This window comes from Callithrix jacchus, chromosome 4 (genome assembly GCF_049354715.1).
Source record: "Callithrix jacchus isolate 240 chromosome 4, calJac240_pri, whole genome shotgun sequence".
Classification (NCBI taxonomy): domain Eukaryota; kingdom Metazoa; phylum Chordata; class Mammalia; order Primates; family Cebidae; genus Callithrix; species Callithrix jacchus.
This window is the reverse complement of record NC_133505.1, coordinates 134,567,075-134,586,793: the sequence shown is the minus strand read 5'-3', so window position 1 is coordinate 134,586,793 and position 19,719 is coordinate 134,567,075. Positions and strand designations below refer to the sequence as shown.

The 19,719-nt window shown below is 35.5% G+C and overlaps 1 protein-coding gene across 17 annotated transcripts in view; it reads left to right on the top strand.

Moving 5' to 3' along the window:
* PTPRK (protein tyrosine phosphatase receptor type K) overlaps positions 1–19,719 on the top strand; it is a 574,046-nt gene that overhangs the window by 513,486 nt on the left and 40,841 nt on the right. For 7 of the 17 annotated variants that reach the window (XM_035296657.3, XM_017971385.4, XM_035296656.3 and 4 more), the window contains exon 14: positions 18,359–18,497. In XM_035296657.3, coding sequence (XP_035152548.2) covers positions 18,359–18,497 — 139 coding nt within the window. Of the gene's footprint in view, positions 1–18,358; positions 18,498–19,533; positions 19,576–19,719 lie in introns of all 17 variants that reach the window. The other 10 variants (XM_035296658.3, XM_008995016.5, XM_078370080.1 and 7 more) reach the window with 3 other exon arrangements.

Here is a 19,719-nt window from a genome sequence, read left to right as displayed (position 1 = left end):
TCACCATGTTAGCCAGGCTAGTTTCAAACTCCTGACCTCAACTGATCCAGTCTCCTCAGCCTCCCACAGTGCTGGAATTACAGGCATGAGACACCGTGCCTGGCCATAGGTCTGGTTTTGCACTGTAAGAAAATGTCACATTACTAATTTTCATACTTAGTGCTAAATTTGAATTTATCGTAAATGTAAACATATCATAGGGAACCAGTAATCTTTTATTTTCCTTAAAAATGATCCTGGTAAATAAGAATTGATTCGTAAGATCATGGTTTGTTGATGCCATAGCAACATAATCTTATATTGAGAACATCATCTGTTACAATACTAGTTGTGGGCATGTGCTTAGAATAGACTTATTGATTAAAGTACATTGTGATATGGTAGAATAAGATTTGTCCAGATGTTTACAAAGCTCTTACAGGGAGTTATTTTAGTGTGTTCCTAAATTATTTTAGTGTGTTCATATGGATTGAAATGTTATGTGCTTAAAGGATTGAGTTACTGTGATGACTTGGAATATTTAAGTAGCTTTGAATTGCACAGGTATGATAAATGCCTGTTTGGGAAAGAAAAACAATATGAGTGAACAGAGATTAAAATTTGTGAATTATCTGATTGCCCTAGAGATGTTTCCACTTGAGCTAAAAATAAGAGATTGGCTAAGTGCGGTGGCTCATGCCTGTAATCCCAGCACTTTGAGAGGCCAAGGCAGGTGGATTGCTTGAATCCTGGAGTTCAAGACCAACCTGGACAACATGGAGAAACCTCATCTATACCGAAAAAATAAAATAAAAAGCAAACACTAGCCAGGCACGTCCCTATAGTCCCAGCTACTCCAGAGGTTGAGCTGGGAGGGTGACTTGAGCCCAGGAAGATGAGGCTGCATTGAGAATTCAGCTTCGTAGAAGTTATTCCATATATGTCAAAGACACATTTATTATACTGCAAAATAAACTAGTACTATGTGATCTTAGTTGAAAAGGTAAATATTACAATTTACATTCTGTTCTCTCATATTCATCCTTTTGGTACATGTTTAAAAATTGCAAAACTATTATTGCTGATCTATATAGCTTCATTGCACTCTAGCCTGGGAGACAGAGTGAGACCTCGTCTCAAAAAAATAAAATGAGATCTCGAATAGTTCTGTTTTAAAATATACTAGGTGAGAAGTGATTATTTGTTTTTATCATGTTGTTTAAAAGAATATTTCCCAGTAGAGTTTTATTGGGAAACCATAGCAAAATAAGGAACATGCTGGAGGCAAATTTGAAGTGAAGATAATCTGAATGTTAAGAAAAGGTGGGCAACACCAGCTCCAGGGCAGAAGGAGAGCAGAGAAAGTTAGAACGGGCTGAGACTGCCAATCTAACATTCAGAGAGGTTTGATGAAGAAAATTTGACTTTAGGAAGTTGTGAATTTAAGGTCAGAAGTGAGTTATGTATACAGAAAGATTTTACGTCATAAAAACAGAGGAGTGATATCTGAGGTCTGCTGCTGACTACTACATCTCGTTTAGGCCACACAAATTCCCAGGAGACTGGTGACCACTGATCTCAGATAGAGGTGCTCTGCCTTCCTTTCCATTCCTAAATTGAAACACAAATATGGCTAGGCACCCATTTTGTTCTTGCCCTGGACTGGGTCTTTTCACTCAGCTGTGCAGAACAAGCAAAAAATTTTATGTTTCTGAGGTGTGTTGCCTAAAAGACTAGCCTTTATTCTTGCAAATCTGAAGGAATTACTATCTTGCAAAAAAAACTAGTAAGAAAAACAGAGTAAGGTCTGTCCTTTCACCCGATTCTTATAACTTCAGCTTGAAGTTTCTAATTTCAAAAAAATTAGAAATCACTCTTCAGCTAAGATTTGGGGAAAATTGTTAATTATCACAAGTGATGTTATTAACAATTTATTGGATAGCTCTATGGATCCTATTTCTCAAATTGTTCTTGGTTTTACAGATTTTAGCCTTTGCTTTGACTCTTCTTTTGCCTCTTTTTTTTTTGCTCCTCCAGCTCCACTTCTGAGTTTACTACAGGTCAGAGAAGTATTCAATATTTGTAAAGCAGAAAATGCAGTGAGGATGGGATTTTGTAAGTTAAGTTTTTAATCTCCGTATCTGAGCATTTTGGTTCATACAGTGATCCCAAGTAGCTGAGGTGAGGCAGGTTCCAGTGTCTTAGCCTGCTAAGTATGTGTAAACTTGAGAGGACACAATTTTCCTTTAAATATTTTAGCTCTCTATTCTCCCAAATTGTGAAAACATATTGGGGTAGATTGTGAAAGAAACATGTTCATAAAATATAAATTCAGTGAAATCCATGAGAAAGAGCAAACTCAGAGTGAGGGATATGCAAGAGGAATAATTCAGATCATCCGGGTGATATAGTTGTTCCAGGGAATACTGAAGACTCCCAGGCAGCTGTGTGATCTGGCAATCTGGAGGACAGTGCCTCAGCGATCTCTTCAAAATCAATGAAGACTTTTCCTTTATTCTATAAGCTAGAAGTCACTGACTGTAGTGGGACACATTTGGAGTGAGGTGCATAGAAACTGGCTTTAAGGAATGCAAAACTCTAAGTGGGATATGTGAACCACTTGGATTCAGTGCATTCGAAAATAATTGAAAAAGTGAATATGTTAAAGATCAAAGAAAAATGAAGTCACCCGCTTAAAGGTTGCTGATAGTTAGATATTAAGAGAAGAAACATAAGGAACCAAAAGTTTGCGTAGCAAAAAGACAAAACAAGCACAACTCTGTCCCCCACCTTTCAGCCCCTCTATCAGCACACACAGTGTTTTATAAAGTGGTTGCAGGAGAATCTGAAGCAGCCATAAAGAGGAAAGGAGTATAAGAGATCCAACTGTGCCACTAACAGGCACTTAATTTCTTCTGAGAACTAATTTATACCAATTACCCTAGCTTTTGAAATAGCAGGCAAAAGCCAATTTGCATTTACACTGTAAAACTCTATTTTCCAAACAGTGGCATACAGAATGTTGGTGGTCAAATCTCTAATGTAAGCAGAGATTTGGGAATCAAATATTTCCTGAATTCTTACTCTTTGCTAGAGAGTCAAGATAGGTGCTGCTCCTGTGCCCTCCAAGAAGAAAAAAGTGGAAAATACACATAGGAAACAAACCTTTATATACTTTCTCCAACATTATCTCATATAATCCTTAGAACATCTATATAAAAAAATATTGCTACCCCATTTTATAAATGAAGAAACTGAGATTCAAGTTACGTAACTTCTCCAGGTCTATACATTAGTGAATGGTGACTTCAGAAAGCCTTGCTCCTTCTAAAACTCCAGCCTACCTCTAGGTAGGCTGTGATTCAGAGTTCAGATGAGAAATACAGCCAAGTGCATAAGAATTCCGAACACCCTGGGGAGATTGAGGAGCTGGAAAAGGCTTTGTGGAAGAGATGAAACTTTCTTATCGAAAGGGTCCAATTTAGACAAGGGGAAGCTGCTGAGTATAAAAAGGTCGATTATGTAGAATTGAACAATCTATAGCCTATAAAAGTATTTTGGATATAGGTGGCCGGGCCAACATAGCGAAAGCCCATCTCTACTAAAAATACAAAAAATTAGCTGGGCATGGTGTCTGGCGCCTGTAATCCCAGCCACTAGGGAAACTGAGACAGGAGAATCACTTGAACCTGGGAGGTAGAGGTTGCAGTGAGCCAAAATCGCACCATTGCACCTCAGCCTGGGCAACTAGGGTAAAATGCCATCTCAGAATAAATAAATAAACAAACAAAGAAACAAATAAGGCTCCCAATCTTTTCATTCACTGAAGGCCAAAAAATAGTTTAGGATTAAAAACCAATCTCAAACTCTAAAATGTTTATTAATAATTTAGACTTTATACTAAGTTATCTTGGAAAGGCTAGAGCTCAACTAAAATTATTTTTAAATCTGGTTCATCTAATATTAAGGCAGTCTCTAATTTAGTAAATAAACACCTTGGAAAATTGCAGTCCAACCTCTATTAATGTGATTTAAACTATGTTGTATGTTCTCCTGAGATATACCAGATTAATGAATTATCCAAGCCTTGGTGGAAAATGACCTGCTCAAAATGAAAATAGAATTCATAACTAAAAGCATCCCAAAAAACTGCTAATCTTAACCCTTCATTTCTTAAATAAGAACAGGGGGAATAGGTTAAAAGGTAGACCACATTTACTATTTTAGATCACATCACATTCTTGTAATTTGAGCACTATTAAAGGCTCTATTTGTTTTCTGTTTCTTTCTCTAGTATTCAAATGTGATTTTGTTCCGGTTTGTGCTTTAAATGGCATGTTTGGATGACTGGCCCAGATCTGGCATTCTGAGTTTGTGCCAACAAAAATGTCAAGTGCATTTGTCTTTTAATTACATACAGTGCCTAGATTTTAATATTTTAGATTTTTCCCTGAAGATGAGACTTTTCTGTTCCTGTAGTTTGTGGGAGAGAAAAAAATCATTGACATTATCATAAAGCTTTCCCCCCCCCCAACATCTTCAGATATCCACATTTATCATTTCAAAAAAATTTCACTCTAAGGGTCAGGTTTAGTTGTTCTGTAGCCTACTTTGCCATAAACACTGTTTGGATATATAACCACGCAATGTTTGTTTGAACTTCTTTCACTTATTTCCCACTAATGTTCAGCTCAGTTTGTTTTACTCATAATAGGCCACTACTACTTGAATGTCCCACATATAATAATCAGCATGTGGAAGGTGTAGTTTCTTGTTATTTACACTTTTTCCTTCCCTTCCCTTTGGCATAAATGTGAACCAGCTCATTATTTTCAAGGGTATAGCATTATATTATTTCACTTCTTTTTTTTACTTCCCCAAATTAAATTTTAATTTCATCCTATTGTTCTTCTCTGATTTTTATTATTTCAGGTGTGCAGAAAAGTCTTCTTTGTCAATTAAACAACTCCATAATTACTGAACTCCCTTTAGCACCTACTACATAAACAAGGCACTTCAAGCTTTTTTGCTTTTGAGATGATGCAGTTCCTCAACTTATTAAAAAGCCACACCATCAGCCAGGCACAGTGGCTCACACCTGTAAGCGCTTTGGGAGGCCGAGGCCAGTGACCACCTGAGGTCAGGAGGTCGAGCCCAGCCTGACCAACACGGAGAAATCCCATCTCTACTAAAAATACAAAAAAAAAAAAAATTAACCGGGCATGGTGGCTCATCCCTGTAATCCCAGCTACTCGGAAGCTTGAGGCAGGAGAATCGTTTGAATCTGGGAGGCGGAGGTTGTGGTGAGCCCAAATCATGCAATTGCACTCCAGCCTGGACCACAAGAATGAAACTTCATCTCAAACACACACACACACACACACACACACACACACACACACACCATCTACTTCTGTGTCTTCTTCAGAAAGGTCTCCTCTCCAAATCTAACATGGTCACCAAGGCAGTCAACCTTATCCTTCTATTGTAATTCTCACTATGGAACTCTTCGCCATCAGGTGATCCTTGTTTACTTGTCTATCATTTATTAAACAACACAGGGATGTATACTACACGAGAGGGGTGATATTCTTTGTCTTGTTCAGAGATGATTCTTCAAAGCCTAGAAATGTGCTAGGCACATGCCAGAGACAGCAAATAATTTAATTAATGAAAAGAAGGAAACAAAAAAAATAAAAACAAATGTTTCCTTTTTGGGTTTAAGGTGGGGCATGAAAAGTGTCTGTTCATATCCTTCACCCAGTTTTGAATGGGTTTGTTTGTTTGTTTGTTTCTTGTAAATCTGCTTTAGTTCTTTGTAGATTCTGGATATTAGCCCTTTCTCAGATGGGTAGATTGCAAAAATTTTTTCCCATTCTGTTGGTTGCTGGTTCCCTCCAATGATAGTTTGTTTTGCTGTGCAGAAGCTCTTACATTTAATTAGCTCCCATTTGTCTGTTTTGGCTTTTGTTGTCATTGCTTTTGATGTTTTAGTCATGAAGTCCTTGCCTGTGCCTATGTCCTGAATGGTGTTGCCTAGATTGTCTTCTAGGATTTTTATGCTGTTAGTTCTTATGTTTAAATCTTTAATCCATCTGGAGTTAATTTTTGTATAAGGTGTAAGGAAAGGGTCCAGTTTCAGCTTCCTGCATATGGCTAGCCAGTTTTCCCAACACCATTTATTAAACAGGGAAACCTTTCCCCACTGCTTGTTTTTGTCTGGTTTGTCAAAGATCAGATGGTCGCAGATGTGTGGCGTTGCCTCTGAGGTCTCTGTTCCGTTCCGTTGGTCTATATCTCTGTTGTGGTATTATGCAGCCAACAAACATATGAAAAAATGCTCATCATCACTGGTCATTAGAGAAATGCAAATCAAAACCTCATTGAGATACCATCTCATGCCAGTTAGAATGGCTATCATTAAAAAAATCTGGAGACAACAGATGCTGGAGAGGATGTGGAGAAAAAGAAACACTTTTACACTGTTGGTGGGAGTGTAAATTAGTTCAACCATTATGGAAGGCAGTGTGGCGATTCTTCAAGGATCTAGAAATAGAAGTTCCATCTGACCCAGCAATCCCATTACTGGGTATATACCCAAAGTATTATAAATCGTTCTATTATAAAGACACATGCACATGTATGTTCGTTGGAGTGCTGTTTACCGTAGCAAAGATTTGGAATCAACCCAAATGCCCATCAGTGATAGACTGGACAAAGAAAATGTGGCACATATGCACCATGGAATACCAAGCAGCCATAAAAAATGACAAGTTTGTGTCCTTTATAGAGATATAGATGAATCTAGAAACCATCATTCTCAGCGAACTAACACAAGAACAGAAAACCAAACACAGAATGTTTTCACTCATAGGCGGGTGATGAACAATGAGAACAGTTGGGCACAGGGAAGGGAACAACACTGACTGGGCTAGGTGGGAAGGGGTGGAGAGGGGAGGAGAAGAGAGGGGAGGGGAGGGGAGGGAGGGGGAGGGGAGGGAAGGGGATGGGAGGGACAACAGTGGGCAAGGATGATGGGGAGGGATAACACCGGGAGAAATGCCAGATGTAGGCAACAGGTGGCGGGAGGGATGTGGCATGTATGTACTTATGCAACAATCCTGCAGGATGCAGAATGTGCACATGTACCGCAGAGCCCAAAGTATTGAAAAAAAAAAAAAAAAAAAAGATGGGGCATGGAATATGTATTTTTTTTTTCTTTTTGCTTCTAAGGCTTCCTTTCAGAACCCTCCCAGATTCCATTCATTCGTCTATCCATTTAAGTCTGCTTTCATTTCTCCCCAAAATGATTTGATGTGACTGACTGCTAATTTATTCATATTTATATCACTCGAACTTTTTCTTTTTTGTTGTTAGGTAGTGAGGTTTTTGTTAGCTAGGGTGGGGTTGATACCGCTATTGTATCCGCCACCTCACCCCGTTGTTTGAAAAGGCAACTTTAAAAATTGCACCTAATATAGGTGGTGAATCACATTCCTCCCAAGGGAAAGTGCCAGATGGGAGTCAGGAAGCATGGGCTGTATTTCTAATTGTGCCTGAAGTTAATACTGCGACTATGAAAAAGCCACTTCCCTCCCCTGAGTTTTGCTTTCTTTATCTGAAAACCAGAGTTGGACTTTTATGTTGAATGAGTCTAAGAAATGATTTTTATTATTATTATTATACTTTGAGTTCTGGGGTCCATGTGTGATTGTGCAGGTTTGTTACATAGGTATACACATACCATGGTAATTTGCTGCATCCATTTCCCCGTCGTTTACGTTAGGTGTTTCTCCTAATGTTATTTCTCTCCAATCCCCCTACCCCCTGATATTCCTCCCCTAGTCCCCCTATGCCCCAACAGGCCTCAGTGTATGATGTTTCCCTCCCTGTGTCCAAGTGTTCTCATTGTGCAACACCCACTTATGAGTGAGAACATGTGGTGTTTGGTTTTCTGTTCTTGTGTCAGTTTGCTGAGAAAACTTCATCCATGTCCCTGCAAAGGGCATGAACTCTTCCCTTTTTGTCGCTGCACAGTATTCCATTGTGTCTATGTGCCATATTTTCTTTGTCCAGTCTATCATTGATGGGCATTTGGGTTGGTTCCAAGTCTTTGCTATTGTAAACAGTCCCCCAATAAACATACCTGTGCATGTGCCTTTATAATAGAATGATTTATAATCCTTTGGGTATATACCCAGTAATGGGATTGCTGGGTCAAATGGTATTTGTATTTCTAGATCCTTGAGGAATCACCACATTGTCTTCCACAATGGTTGAACTAATTCACACTCCCACCAACAGTGTAAATGTATTCCTGTTTCTCCACATCCTCTCCAGCATGCTGTCTCTAGATTTTTTAATGATCGCTATTCTAACTGACGTGAGATAGTATCTCAATGTGGTTTTGATTTACATTGCTCTAATGACCAGTGACGTTGAGCTTTTTTTCGTATGTTTGTTGACTGCATAAATGTCTTCTTTTGAAATGTTTTAAGGTATCAACAAATCAGATACAAATTCATCCTTCTGTGGAGGAGCCCCATCTGTGCTTCTTCTCTAATACCAGTAGCCATTGTATGTATTGCAGTATTCTGCTAATAAGTACAGTCATTTGAGTACTTACCATACTCTTCTTCTAGTTTATACACTCTCTAAGGAAGAATACTTGTTCATCTTTCTGGTTTTTTAGCCTAGTACAGTGTTTTGTACCCATCAGGTACTTAACAAATATGTACTAAATGATAAACATAAACAAACTCTTGTCTCTATATTTTTAGAGGGTAGACTTCTCTCCATCTAATACTGCTTCTGTGATGTTATAGTATTTATGGTGCAGAAATCTAGATTTAGAAAGAGAACTTTATTTGAATCTATTTATACATTCCTTAATACCTATTTAGGCTTTATGAAGTACCAGATATTGTCCTTAGCACTTGACATGTTTCAACACATTTAATCTATGAATCAATCTAGGAGGTATACTGAATCTCCATTTTCCCAATAAAAAAGTGAGGAGCAGTGGTTAACTTACTTAAAGTCAACTTGTGGCAAAGCTGGAATTCAGACTCTGATTAATAATTTTGTTTTATCAAAAATAATTTAAGGCCGCCTGATGAGAGTGTTCTCTCTGAATGTTTTTCAGAGATGTTGAAGTTCTTTACCAACACATACTATGAAGAGCAGAATTTCTTTCTCTTCAGAATGTTATAGATTTTATAAATTAGTTCAATTAACCCTAGCATTCATGTATTTTTTCAAAAAGAATTTAAAACTTTAAACAGTGTATTATAGTTGATAAATGCTCTTATATAGGTAGCATACCTTGACAAATTATGAGCATTTTTCATTTGTTACCTATTCATTGGACAAATATATATTAAACTTTTATAAGGTATTGGTAACTATGCAAAAATTATTAGAAATAAAGACCTGAATGAGATTATATCTTTGCCCTCAGTTTTCTCCAGAACCAGTGTTAGTTGTAGACTTGCTGAGAAATACTTGCAATACAATTTTTATTTGGGTTATGGGAAAATGATTAACTTTTGTTTAGATGTGAGAGGGTAGTTTAAAGAAAGGTGTTAGGAAAACTAAAGAACATAGAAGCCCATGATCTGACTTCCCATTTTGGAAGCCTGGCAAATTCAGTTCTCAGAGGACCTCTGCAGAACAATCCTATCCTGGATAGGACATATCTTTGGATACTTTGCTGGACTTAGAGTGGCTGGGGAAGATATCTCAGGACCCACTATTCTGCTATATACACGTGTACATATACACACAGATCTATACTTTATACACAATATAATTTTAGCATTCCCCTTCAGGGATTACCAACCTCTCTTTATGCCTGTTGCTGACTGTTTTCAGCTCCAGTCATATAAATATGAAAGTATATATATATACACTTATATATATGTGTGTGTGTGTGTATATATATGTGTATGGGTGTGTGTGTGTATATATATATATACTTTCAGTTGTGTATATATACACACACATATATATTTGTCTTTATATGACTGGAGCTGAAAACAGTGAGCGACAGCATAAAGAGAGGTTGGTAATCCCTGAAGGGGGATGCTAAAACTATATTGCCCTTGAGATTTTTATCTTCAGACTGGTAATAAAAATGTTGCCTAGCCTGGGACTCCCATATGGAGCTGGCAGAGGTGGTCTGAGGTCTGGGACATCTCATAGCTACTGGTAGGAGATGTAAATTATCTTTGAGATGAAAGCATGATCAATTTAGGCCTGCAGGGTTCCCACAGACTAACATAATGCAATTAACTCACAATCAGAGGTCACCAAGCATTCTTGAAAGTAACTCACTGTGAGAGTTAGCAAAAAACAACAGATGTAAATTCTCAAAAAACTGCAGGTATTGGGATTGTCAAATACAAATAGCCTTGTACAAAACCTCTCAAGAAATAAAGTGCAAATCGTAAAGATTAACAAGATGCTATTAGGAATAACTAAAAGAACCGTTTACCAAGAACTAAATGGAACTTGTAGAAAGAAAAAGCATAATTGTTCAAACTAAAAACAACTCTTTGGATGGCCTTAATAGCAGATTCAGCAAAAGTGAAGAGATAATTTATTAGCTAGCGTATAAATCTAAAGAAGTTACTCAGAATACAACATAAAAAATAGCTAAGATGCTCAGGAAGAGAACTAAGCATGGAAATATCTCCATCATATATACAACATATTACAGAACTGTAGTAATTGAAATCATGTAATATCAGCACAGAATAATATGCTTCCTCTTAGAAAATCGTGGAAACTCCAGAAAGTGACTCATGTATTTACATAATTTTGATATGGCACAGAAGTGGCTGTGTAGATCACTGGATCAATTTAAAAGTTATCCACAGGTAACTGGATATGTAGTGGGGAGGGAGGAGGATTTTTTTTTTTAATTCAGGTTTGAAAGGGACTTCTTAAACAATAGGCCCTAATCATAAAAAAAGATTTATATATTTGACTTTATTAAAATTAATTTATTCATACCATAAGTAAAGTGGGAAAAAAAAGGTGCTGATGGCTTCCAGGACACATTACCCCAAAATATGGCACCTTGGCATATTAAATATTTTTACCTAAAAAATATTTGAGAAAGTGACAGAAACAAAAGATCTCTCCGACCTTCTTTTGAAGCAGATCATAATACCCTCATATGAGAAATGTCCTCCTTATAGCTAGGGGAAAAAAATGCACCCTTCTTTCCAAAGGTAAGGTACACAGAGAGGAATCTGAACAAACAGACCTTGCTGAGATTTCTGCAGTTTACTATACTTAGCACATACTCCTTGCTCCGTCTAAGTCCCCTATAATGCTCACCCTTCATCAAATCTGCTACACAAACACTCAGGTTTAACTGTTGCTTGAAGTCTTCATTTCATGAGTCTACCATGTTTTGTAAAACTTATATTAATAAATTTATATTTTTCTCTTCTTAATCTGTCTTTTGTAGTAGGGGTGCTAGCCACAAACTTTTAACATCTTGAAAGGAAAGGATGGTTTTCATCCCTTACACAATCTGATAGGAGAAGATACTCAAATACAAATTTCAGTCAAAGCTATATATTAAGCATTTCAGAGAAAAAAAAACAGCTAGGGATATTTCAAGTATCTCAAAAAGTCATTTTAGTAGTAATCAAATATGCATTACATATTTTCTACTGCTCAAGTGACAAAAATTAGGAAAGTGGTAAGATATAATTTAAATGGGGTTGGAATACACTGCTGGTGGGTATATAAGTTGGTAACAGTTTGGTATTATCTTGTAAAGTCGAATATTTACAATCTTTGTTTCATCAAAATGGGCCATATACAACCCAAGGACCAGAGTTTGTCAACTCCTAAAATAGAATAAAGAGTATTTGAGAAATGGTGGATGATTTTAATGATAAGAGTGTGTGAATGAAAGTGTCTCTGAAGATGAGGTTGAAAGATTGGAGCCTGTTTGTGAAAGGCCTTATATGCCATAACTTTTGCCTTTTCCTCTTGTAAAGCAAGTAGTCATTTCATCACATTTACATTTTAGAAAACTCATCCAATTAGCATTATCTAGGATAAACCTGAGGTAGCTAACATGGGAAGCAGGAGGACTAGTGAAAAAAAAAGACTGGGTCTTGAAGGCAGTTGAAGGTGAGGTGGAGAATTCAGAACCAATTTCAGAGAGAACTTAGCAGATAGAATCATCTGTGTTTAAGAAGTAAGACAGTACAGTAACGCTCTGTTTTACATAATTGAATGAATTTAATGGGAAGCTTGATGAAAAATTAATAGGCACATTACAACATTTCTTCTTCATTAAGTTACTGTGAACCAAAACAATATTTTACGTGTTTGTTTTACCATTATATACATTCCTATAACATGATACTTACTGCTTTCTTAAAAAGTCACTTTTTAAGAAAGTCACTTATGTCACTTCAGAATTTTATACAGCATTTGAGCTGTGCCTTTAAAACCAAAACAAATTTAGAGACTCATAGACTAGAGATGCTTTAAGCAATGTGAAATTAATTTTAAATATCTGCAATATTAATCTCTAATTTTATTTTTTTAGTTGTTTAAAGGCTTCATAGACTTTTGTACTGTTTTCCACATCAGAAATCTTTGGGTTTCATATCTTTATTAAAGGAGAATAAATTATTTTCCAACTACTGTTAAAACAATTTCTCACCAGTAAAAGCCCTGGTAGACTCTGTTTGTTTTAGTCAGTGATCTAATACGGGGCAAGTTTCATAAGATCACATGCAATGAGGAAGCCAAATTACTTCAAAGGATCATTGAGTTAAATAACATATACTTCAAGACACCCAGAAGTTTTAGGCGTCCACTGTGGCAGCATGTGTAATTAATAACGTGTTTTACAAAACCCTTCACTGTATATTTATATAATAGATAGCTAAGATTTTTTTAAAAGCTGTTTTTCACTGATTTCATTTTTCCTATTCATAGTTTTTCATTTCTATATATTGGACCCAAAGAACTGACATCTAGGTTACCTCTACCTAGAGCAGCAGCATCTACTACTATTTCTACTATCCCAAGTGTTTTAGTTTACAAAAACCTTTCACATCATCATGTTACCTGATAGTCCTAAAAGTTATGTAACATAGGTAATGTTATTAATTTTATAGATGAAGGCATTCACTCTCAAAGATTCTCACTTGCTCATTGTTGCACAACAGATAAGGGAAAGAGCTAAGAATCAAAACAGGGTCTTGCTGATCCCATCTCTTGTGTTTTCCATGACACTGGACTTTTCTTGCACGTTGGTTTGGTGATAGGTGGTGGTACATGGTGGAAACGGTTAGCTCTGTAAAGGAATGTAACAAAGGGGCTTGAAATTTTCAGAGACAACTCAGAAATGTATGTATCAAGTTCACCTTATGTTAATATCCACAACAGTAAGAGAAATGTTTGATCAGAGACATCCTTATGTTTTTAAGGACATAACTGATTTTCTGTATGCCAGTGCAACCTAGCTAAGGCGCGCTTAGTGATGTTATTTCATTCTTTCAACTGATATTTTCTGTTGTGTTGCTCCTTTTTAGGTCCTAGTAGAAATTCAATGGTGAGCAAAATAAATATGATTTCTGCTTTCATGGGCTTTACCTTAACAGCAATGGAAAGCTATCAGAGGTCTCTAACCAATGGAGTGATGTGATACAGTTGAAACCCTAGAAAATGCTATGCACTACAATGTAGGTTTTGAGGTGGAATAGGCAGAAGGTAGGTATGTTTAGAGATTTAACATAGTTGGCTGCTGTGTGATCTGGCTGAGAGATGATACTGATCTGAGTGAAGTTAGTAGCAGTGGGAATGGGGAAAGTGACAACAAAGAATATTTAGGGAATAGTAGTGCTTTGTAACTAATTGTATGAGAAAGAGAAGTAAAGTGATTATGCATCCCAGTTTGCTCCAGCTAATTCCAATTTTTGCTTTCCTTCAAAAGCATCCCAATTTGGATGATAAATGTTAATCCTAGAGATAAGGAAAGTGAAGGATTCAAGAATGATGCCTAGATTTCTGCCTTGAAGAATTGTATGGATAGTTTTTCCAGTTCATGAAAGGGGATACACTAGAAAAAGAACTGGCATGAGATAAGATTATGAGTTCAGGTTGGACATGGTGTGCTTAAGGTGACTGTCATACATTGACGTGAAGACATACTAATTACATGACTCCATGGGTCAGGAATTCAGGTTGCAAACTTTGCTCAGAGATATATTGATTAGAGAGTGATCAGCTATCAGGATGATAACTAAAGAGATGAAAATGGCTAAGATCACCAAGCCAGAAAGTATGGAACATGGTGTCAAGAGGCCTATGTCCCTGAGGAACTCAAAGGGACACCTATTTTTAAGGGATGAGCAAACAAAAATCTGGAAAGGAGAGACCAGGGTCCTAAGAAAACTAAGAGATACCCAAGTTCATCAAAGTTCCAGGAAAAGGGTGTTGCAAGAAAGAGGGAGTAGACAGAAATGTCACATTCTACTAAGAGGTCACAAAAAATAAGACTAGGAAAGTACACTTTGAATTCAGTAACTAGCAAGTCATTAGAGACATTAGGTGGTTTAGTGTGGATGGGGGACATAAGCCTGCTGGTAGGATTTTAAGGAATGATTGGGACATAACTGTGAACAATTTCTCAGATCTATAACTGAGAAAGAAAGCACTGATGAAATACCAGGAGGACTTGCAGAATTTGAGTGACAGTAATATTTCTGAAGACATCATAAGATTACTTAATACATTGTACTTAGAGGCGTCCGTATCTAATGTCCATTATGAAAGTAGAAGAATGAATTTATCTAATCACAGCTATTAAAACAGTTTTAGGTGAATTTGTGTGACTTTAAAGCTATGTCATTTTTAAGTAGTGGGAGCAAGGACACAATTGATGAAGTCACTTTAGTTATTTTTGCCCCCCAAAATGCATCCTAGAAATTTGCTCAATAAAACTATAATTGTGCCTTAGTTTTTTGTTTTCTTTTTTTCACTGTACAAAGAATTATGCTGCACTTGGCTTCAGAACACTGGGAATTCCTTAAATGTTCTTTGGCAGATAAAAAAGGAAAGATTTATGTCCAAGGAAAGCATTTCTGAAAAAGGTGCTCCACATTGTCTTTGTGTATGTGCATAAATTATGAACAGGACTCAGGGGCGCTGCCACCATAATAGCTTTTTGCTCTCTTTGAAGAAAATAGAAAATGCTCACTTAGGGGCTACTGCTTGTATTTTCTTTAATGAATCTTCTAAGCTTGAATGATTTTAAATAGGCTATTTATGTTCTTTGGTTATAGCAGGCCAAGAACTTTAAAAGATCCATGTGATGAAAGTATCCAAACTAATAAATCTATACAGACACATTTCATGGTAGTGATAGTAATGATAATAAATGCCACAGCTAATGACTTTGAGGAGAATTCACAATCAAGGAAAACAACCACCAAATCACATATATTTGGAGAATTTTATTAGACTTCTATACTTAAGTTTAATCATTATGTTGTAGATTAATGAACAATTCTTGGCACAGAATTATCATCACAGACAGGCACCCTTACCCAACTTGAATAAATAACTTAATGGACATTTTTTTCTTTATTAACCATTTGGTAAATGTGAATTGAAGTCTTGTCTTAAAGACATATAGACTATGACTTTAAAGTAATGTCTATGATTTGCGTAATAGATTATGAAAGTCTCAACTCTTTGTATTCTTAGTACACCTGCAAGCATTTTAGTATGAATCTGTGTTAAAAAAAAATTTACTTTCAGATTTGTCTTTTTATTTCTGGAAATATGTTTACATGAATTCATTATCCTATCTATATTACTTATGAGACCCTAACAGTTTCTGAATCCCCTGACTTTGAAATTGTTTACCCATCGCCCTCATGTCAGTTTTGTTATTTTATTACTAAACCTAGGTAGTATTAAAGCTGCTGTTCTTACTTCATGATGATAGTTTATATTTGCACCATCATATATAATATATTTGTACCTATATACATTATCTGCATCTGGTGGGGATTAGCAGCTCTGAAGATTTTTGTAAAACATAGCATATGCTACATATAGTATAATATATTTAGAAAATTATACAATAATAGCATATATCTTATTTAATTAAAATGTTATGGAACATACTGGCTTCATTAAGCAAGAACTGTTCTTCCAGAGAATTTTTAGAAACATTTAATTCTGTAACTCAGATATGTCAGAAAATCACTAAGGGATCATTATCGTTACCCTCTGAAAGCCAAGTATAATGTAGAACCTGAAGAAAATAGGCTTTAATTAGTGGATGGTGATGATTTGTTGCATGTACTAAAGTTTTTTCTAGGGATTTCTACCTCAAACATTCTGTTTCTCTTCCTGTTTGAAGTAGTATCTGTGCCAAACCAATCCTATTTGAGAGTTACAAGCAATGACTATGTTCCTTTTAGATTTTTACATTCAACTTTGTAATATATTCCACTTGTTTTCAATATGTACGTGTAGGTGTATGTATATGTGTGTGTACATATATGTGTGTGTGTGTATATATATATATATATTTCTAAAGTTGCCCTGGGAAAGGAAAAGATCTCTAACATATTTACATGTTTTGATAAATTGAATCATAAAATAGTTTGAAAGCATTAAGATACCTGTTTTCATAATTATGAGGTTAGATATTCCCTACAGCCGGAATATATGGAAAGTGTCAAGTCAGAAAGGGAAACAAAAAAACTCCCTTAGTTTTCCAAAATATACCAGTCAAAGACTTGCTTTTTTTGTTTGAGAAAAATAGTTACTGAATCTAGTCCATGGGGAAGTTTTATGCAATTGAAATAAGATAAACTAAGACAGCTATACTGAATTGTTTTACAAAGTTAACTGTTCTGATGCTTTTATTTGAACTATTTTTTTTATTTGAACTGGTTTTTATTTGAAACCAGTCTTTCTCACTGGTTTAGCTTTAAATTACTATTTTATATAATGATATTGACATTAGACATATTTACTCTTTCACATTTTTACTTTGAGAAAGGAATAGTTAACCTCAACAGTCTCCTTTTGACAAAATCTCTGGCTGGTTGGAAAAGTAGAGCAGATACTTGGATGTATAGAACTATGGGTTGGGGGTAGATAAGCCAAGAGGAGAAGGTAAAGAAGAAAGGGTCAGAATGTAGAAAAATTGTTGGTTTTTAAAAGCTAATTAACAAAATGTCCATTGGAAAGATATGAGGTTAGGTTTAGAGATTTGTGGTTCTGTTCATTTGGACACCGTCTCTTGACTCCTGGTGAAAGCGCTGTGATGGCTGCTTCAAGGCAGTTTTACAAATGTGTCTAATCCTGAGAATCAACTGGACTCTTGTTACACCAATTTTTAGCAGTAGGAGCCATAGATCTAGAAACATTGAGAAATTTTGTGTTAAAAGACAGAAGATATATTTGATTTTTTCCTTGTTCTTGAGCAATTTATAAGCTATCCTTATCTGTGTAAGCTTCAGTTTCTTTATCCTTTCTAAGGATAGTTCCTTCAAATTGTGGTGATAATACTTTCCTTGTCAATTTTCAAGGTAAGTGAAGTAAAAGAAAAATGTCTTCAGAGAGTTACTGGGGCTTGTAAATTAATTAAAGTTTATAATTGTAATTGTGTGTGTGTATGATGAGGAGTCTAATGATTTTGAGGAATAAAGAAAGTTAGGGCATACAAAGTTTTTTAAAATAATCATCTTCTCAAAGTTGTTTTTGAAGTTTATCATCTGCGTTTTAATAAAATAATTTGAAATATTTCTTGATGTGTCTGTTTTTCTTTGCTTATTCTTCTCATGCCAAATCAACTATTCATCTCAAATTTCGTATAGTAAATCATGAACTCATGCCTCTAGCAGTTAGAGTAGGCATTTATTTAATCTAAACCTTTCTGTCCGAAACAAGTGCCATTGATACTGCCTCAAAGCACCAAGCACAGCACCTGGCATTTGAGTCAAGAAGCACTTGCTACATTGACTGATAAACCTTGAAATCTGACCCCATCTCTTTCCAATTTCTAGAAAACCTTGTGTTCTGACTTTTAAGGACACTTGCAGAAAAGTAGTTCATCGTTCTCTTTGATATTTATTTTGGAGGTTTGTTTTTTTATATATATATTAACAAAACCTCCTGTCAGAAAGGTTTTTCTTACCTCTACCCTAAGTCTCATATTGTAGTTTAGCCTGCTTCTTCAATGTATTTACATTGTGGGGTTTTTGTTATTAATATGCAATAAACAAGTTATGTTTATTGGGAATAATTACTGGGAATATTTTTTTCCTGTGATCATTAGCGGTTTTCAGTAACTGATTTATTTTTATTTATTTAGCAGCAGCAACAGAAGAGCCAGAAGTGATCCCAGATCCCGCCAAGCAGACAGACAGAGTGGTGAAAATAGCAGGAATTAGTGCTGGAATTTTGGTGTTCATCCTCCTTCTCCTAGTTGTCATATTAATTGTAAAAAAGAGGTAAGGCCTAATATTGTCCTGTCCCGCTCACTTACCATTTGTGTCTCTAGTTTTAAAAACCTGTTTTTCTCAAGATCCTCTCAATTAGAACAAACAACAAGAAGAAAAATTTAATTTTAACAACATTTTCGGCACCTGAGTCTATTGGACATGCTTTCTAATCAATTCTTATTTGGTTATTTGCAGTTTAATTTTGGATATAAACATACGCTTTTTGCTAAGTTGACCTGGAAATTAATGTCCAAATTTAAATTTCTCAAATGCAAAGGTACTTGAGATAATTTATCTTATATTTGAAGTGTTATTATTAACAATAGCAAAATATGGATATATTGTGATACTTGGGCTGTGATCTATGAATTATTTTGTGCTCTTTCTCTGTATTTTTCTACATCTTGGCTACAAATAAGATGTGAAAAGAATATAAACATTATTTCAATATTAAATATTCATTGACTACAAATTTTAGCCTTTTAAAATAGAGAGTAAATTGTTTTAATTGAACCTTAATTTTTTATACTATATCAACCAATATCGCCATCTTCTGGAATTACATGAAGATATTAAGACCTACTGGAAACTAAACTGGGCTTTGCTCTGGAGACCAAAGTATATTCCTGCTGAAAAGCATTTCAAAGTACACAGTTTTTATAATTTGAGCATTTTTAGATTATGTAAAATGTCATAAATCTTTAAGGCACTGTCTTAGAAACTAATATAACACTCTGATCCTTCCCATCATGTATTTGGGAGGATATTGTTGCAATTTGGAAGGACTTTAAAAAAAACATCTTTATATGCAAAAGTAAAGTCCTAAAGTAGTTTGGTGTATAGAATGGTTGTAATCGGTGAACTCTATTGAGAAATATAATAAATGATGTTGCTTATATTACATTAAATTATTTAGTATACTATTATAATTATTTTATATTTGAAATAAAGCATTAACATTATAGATAAGACTCATACTACATGTTTTAATGATTCCATCAGAGTTTATTTTAATATATTGCCTCTTTACGATTATCCCCTGGAGATATATATGTTGGAGAAGACACATCTGCATTAGAAACATTAGGTATGCATTATAGTGTTTTGTGTTAAATTAGCTACATACGTGCTTTCCCCAAATAGTGCTTTCTCTCGCTGTTGTCTCCCTCTGTGGTTGGAAAATACATCATATGTGAGGCAAAAGTTTTAAGTATTTTAGCCATAAAAATTT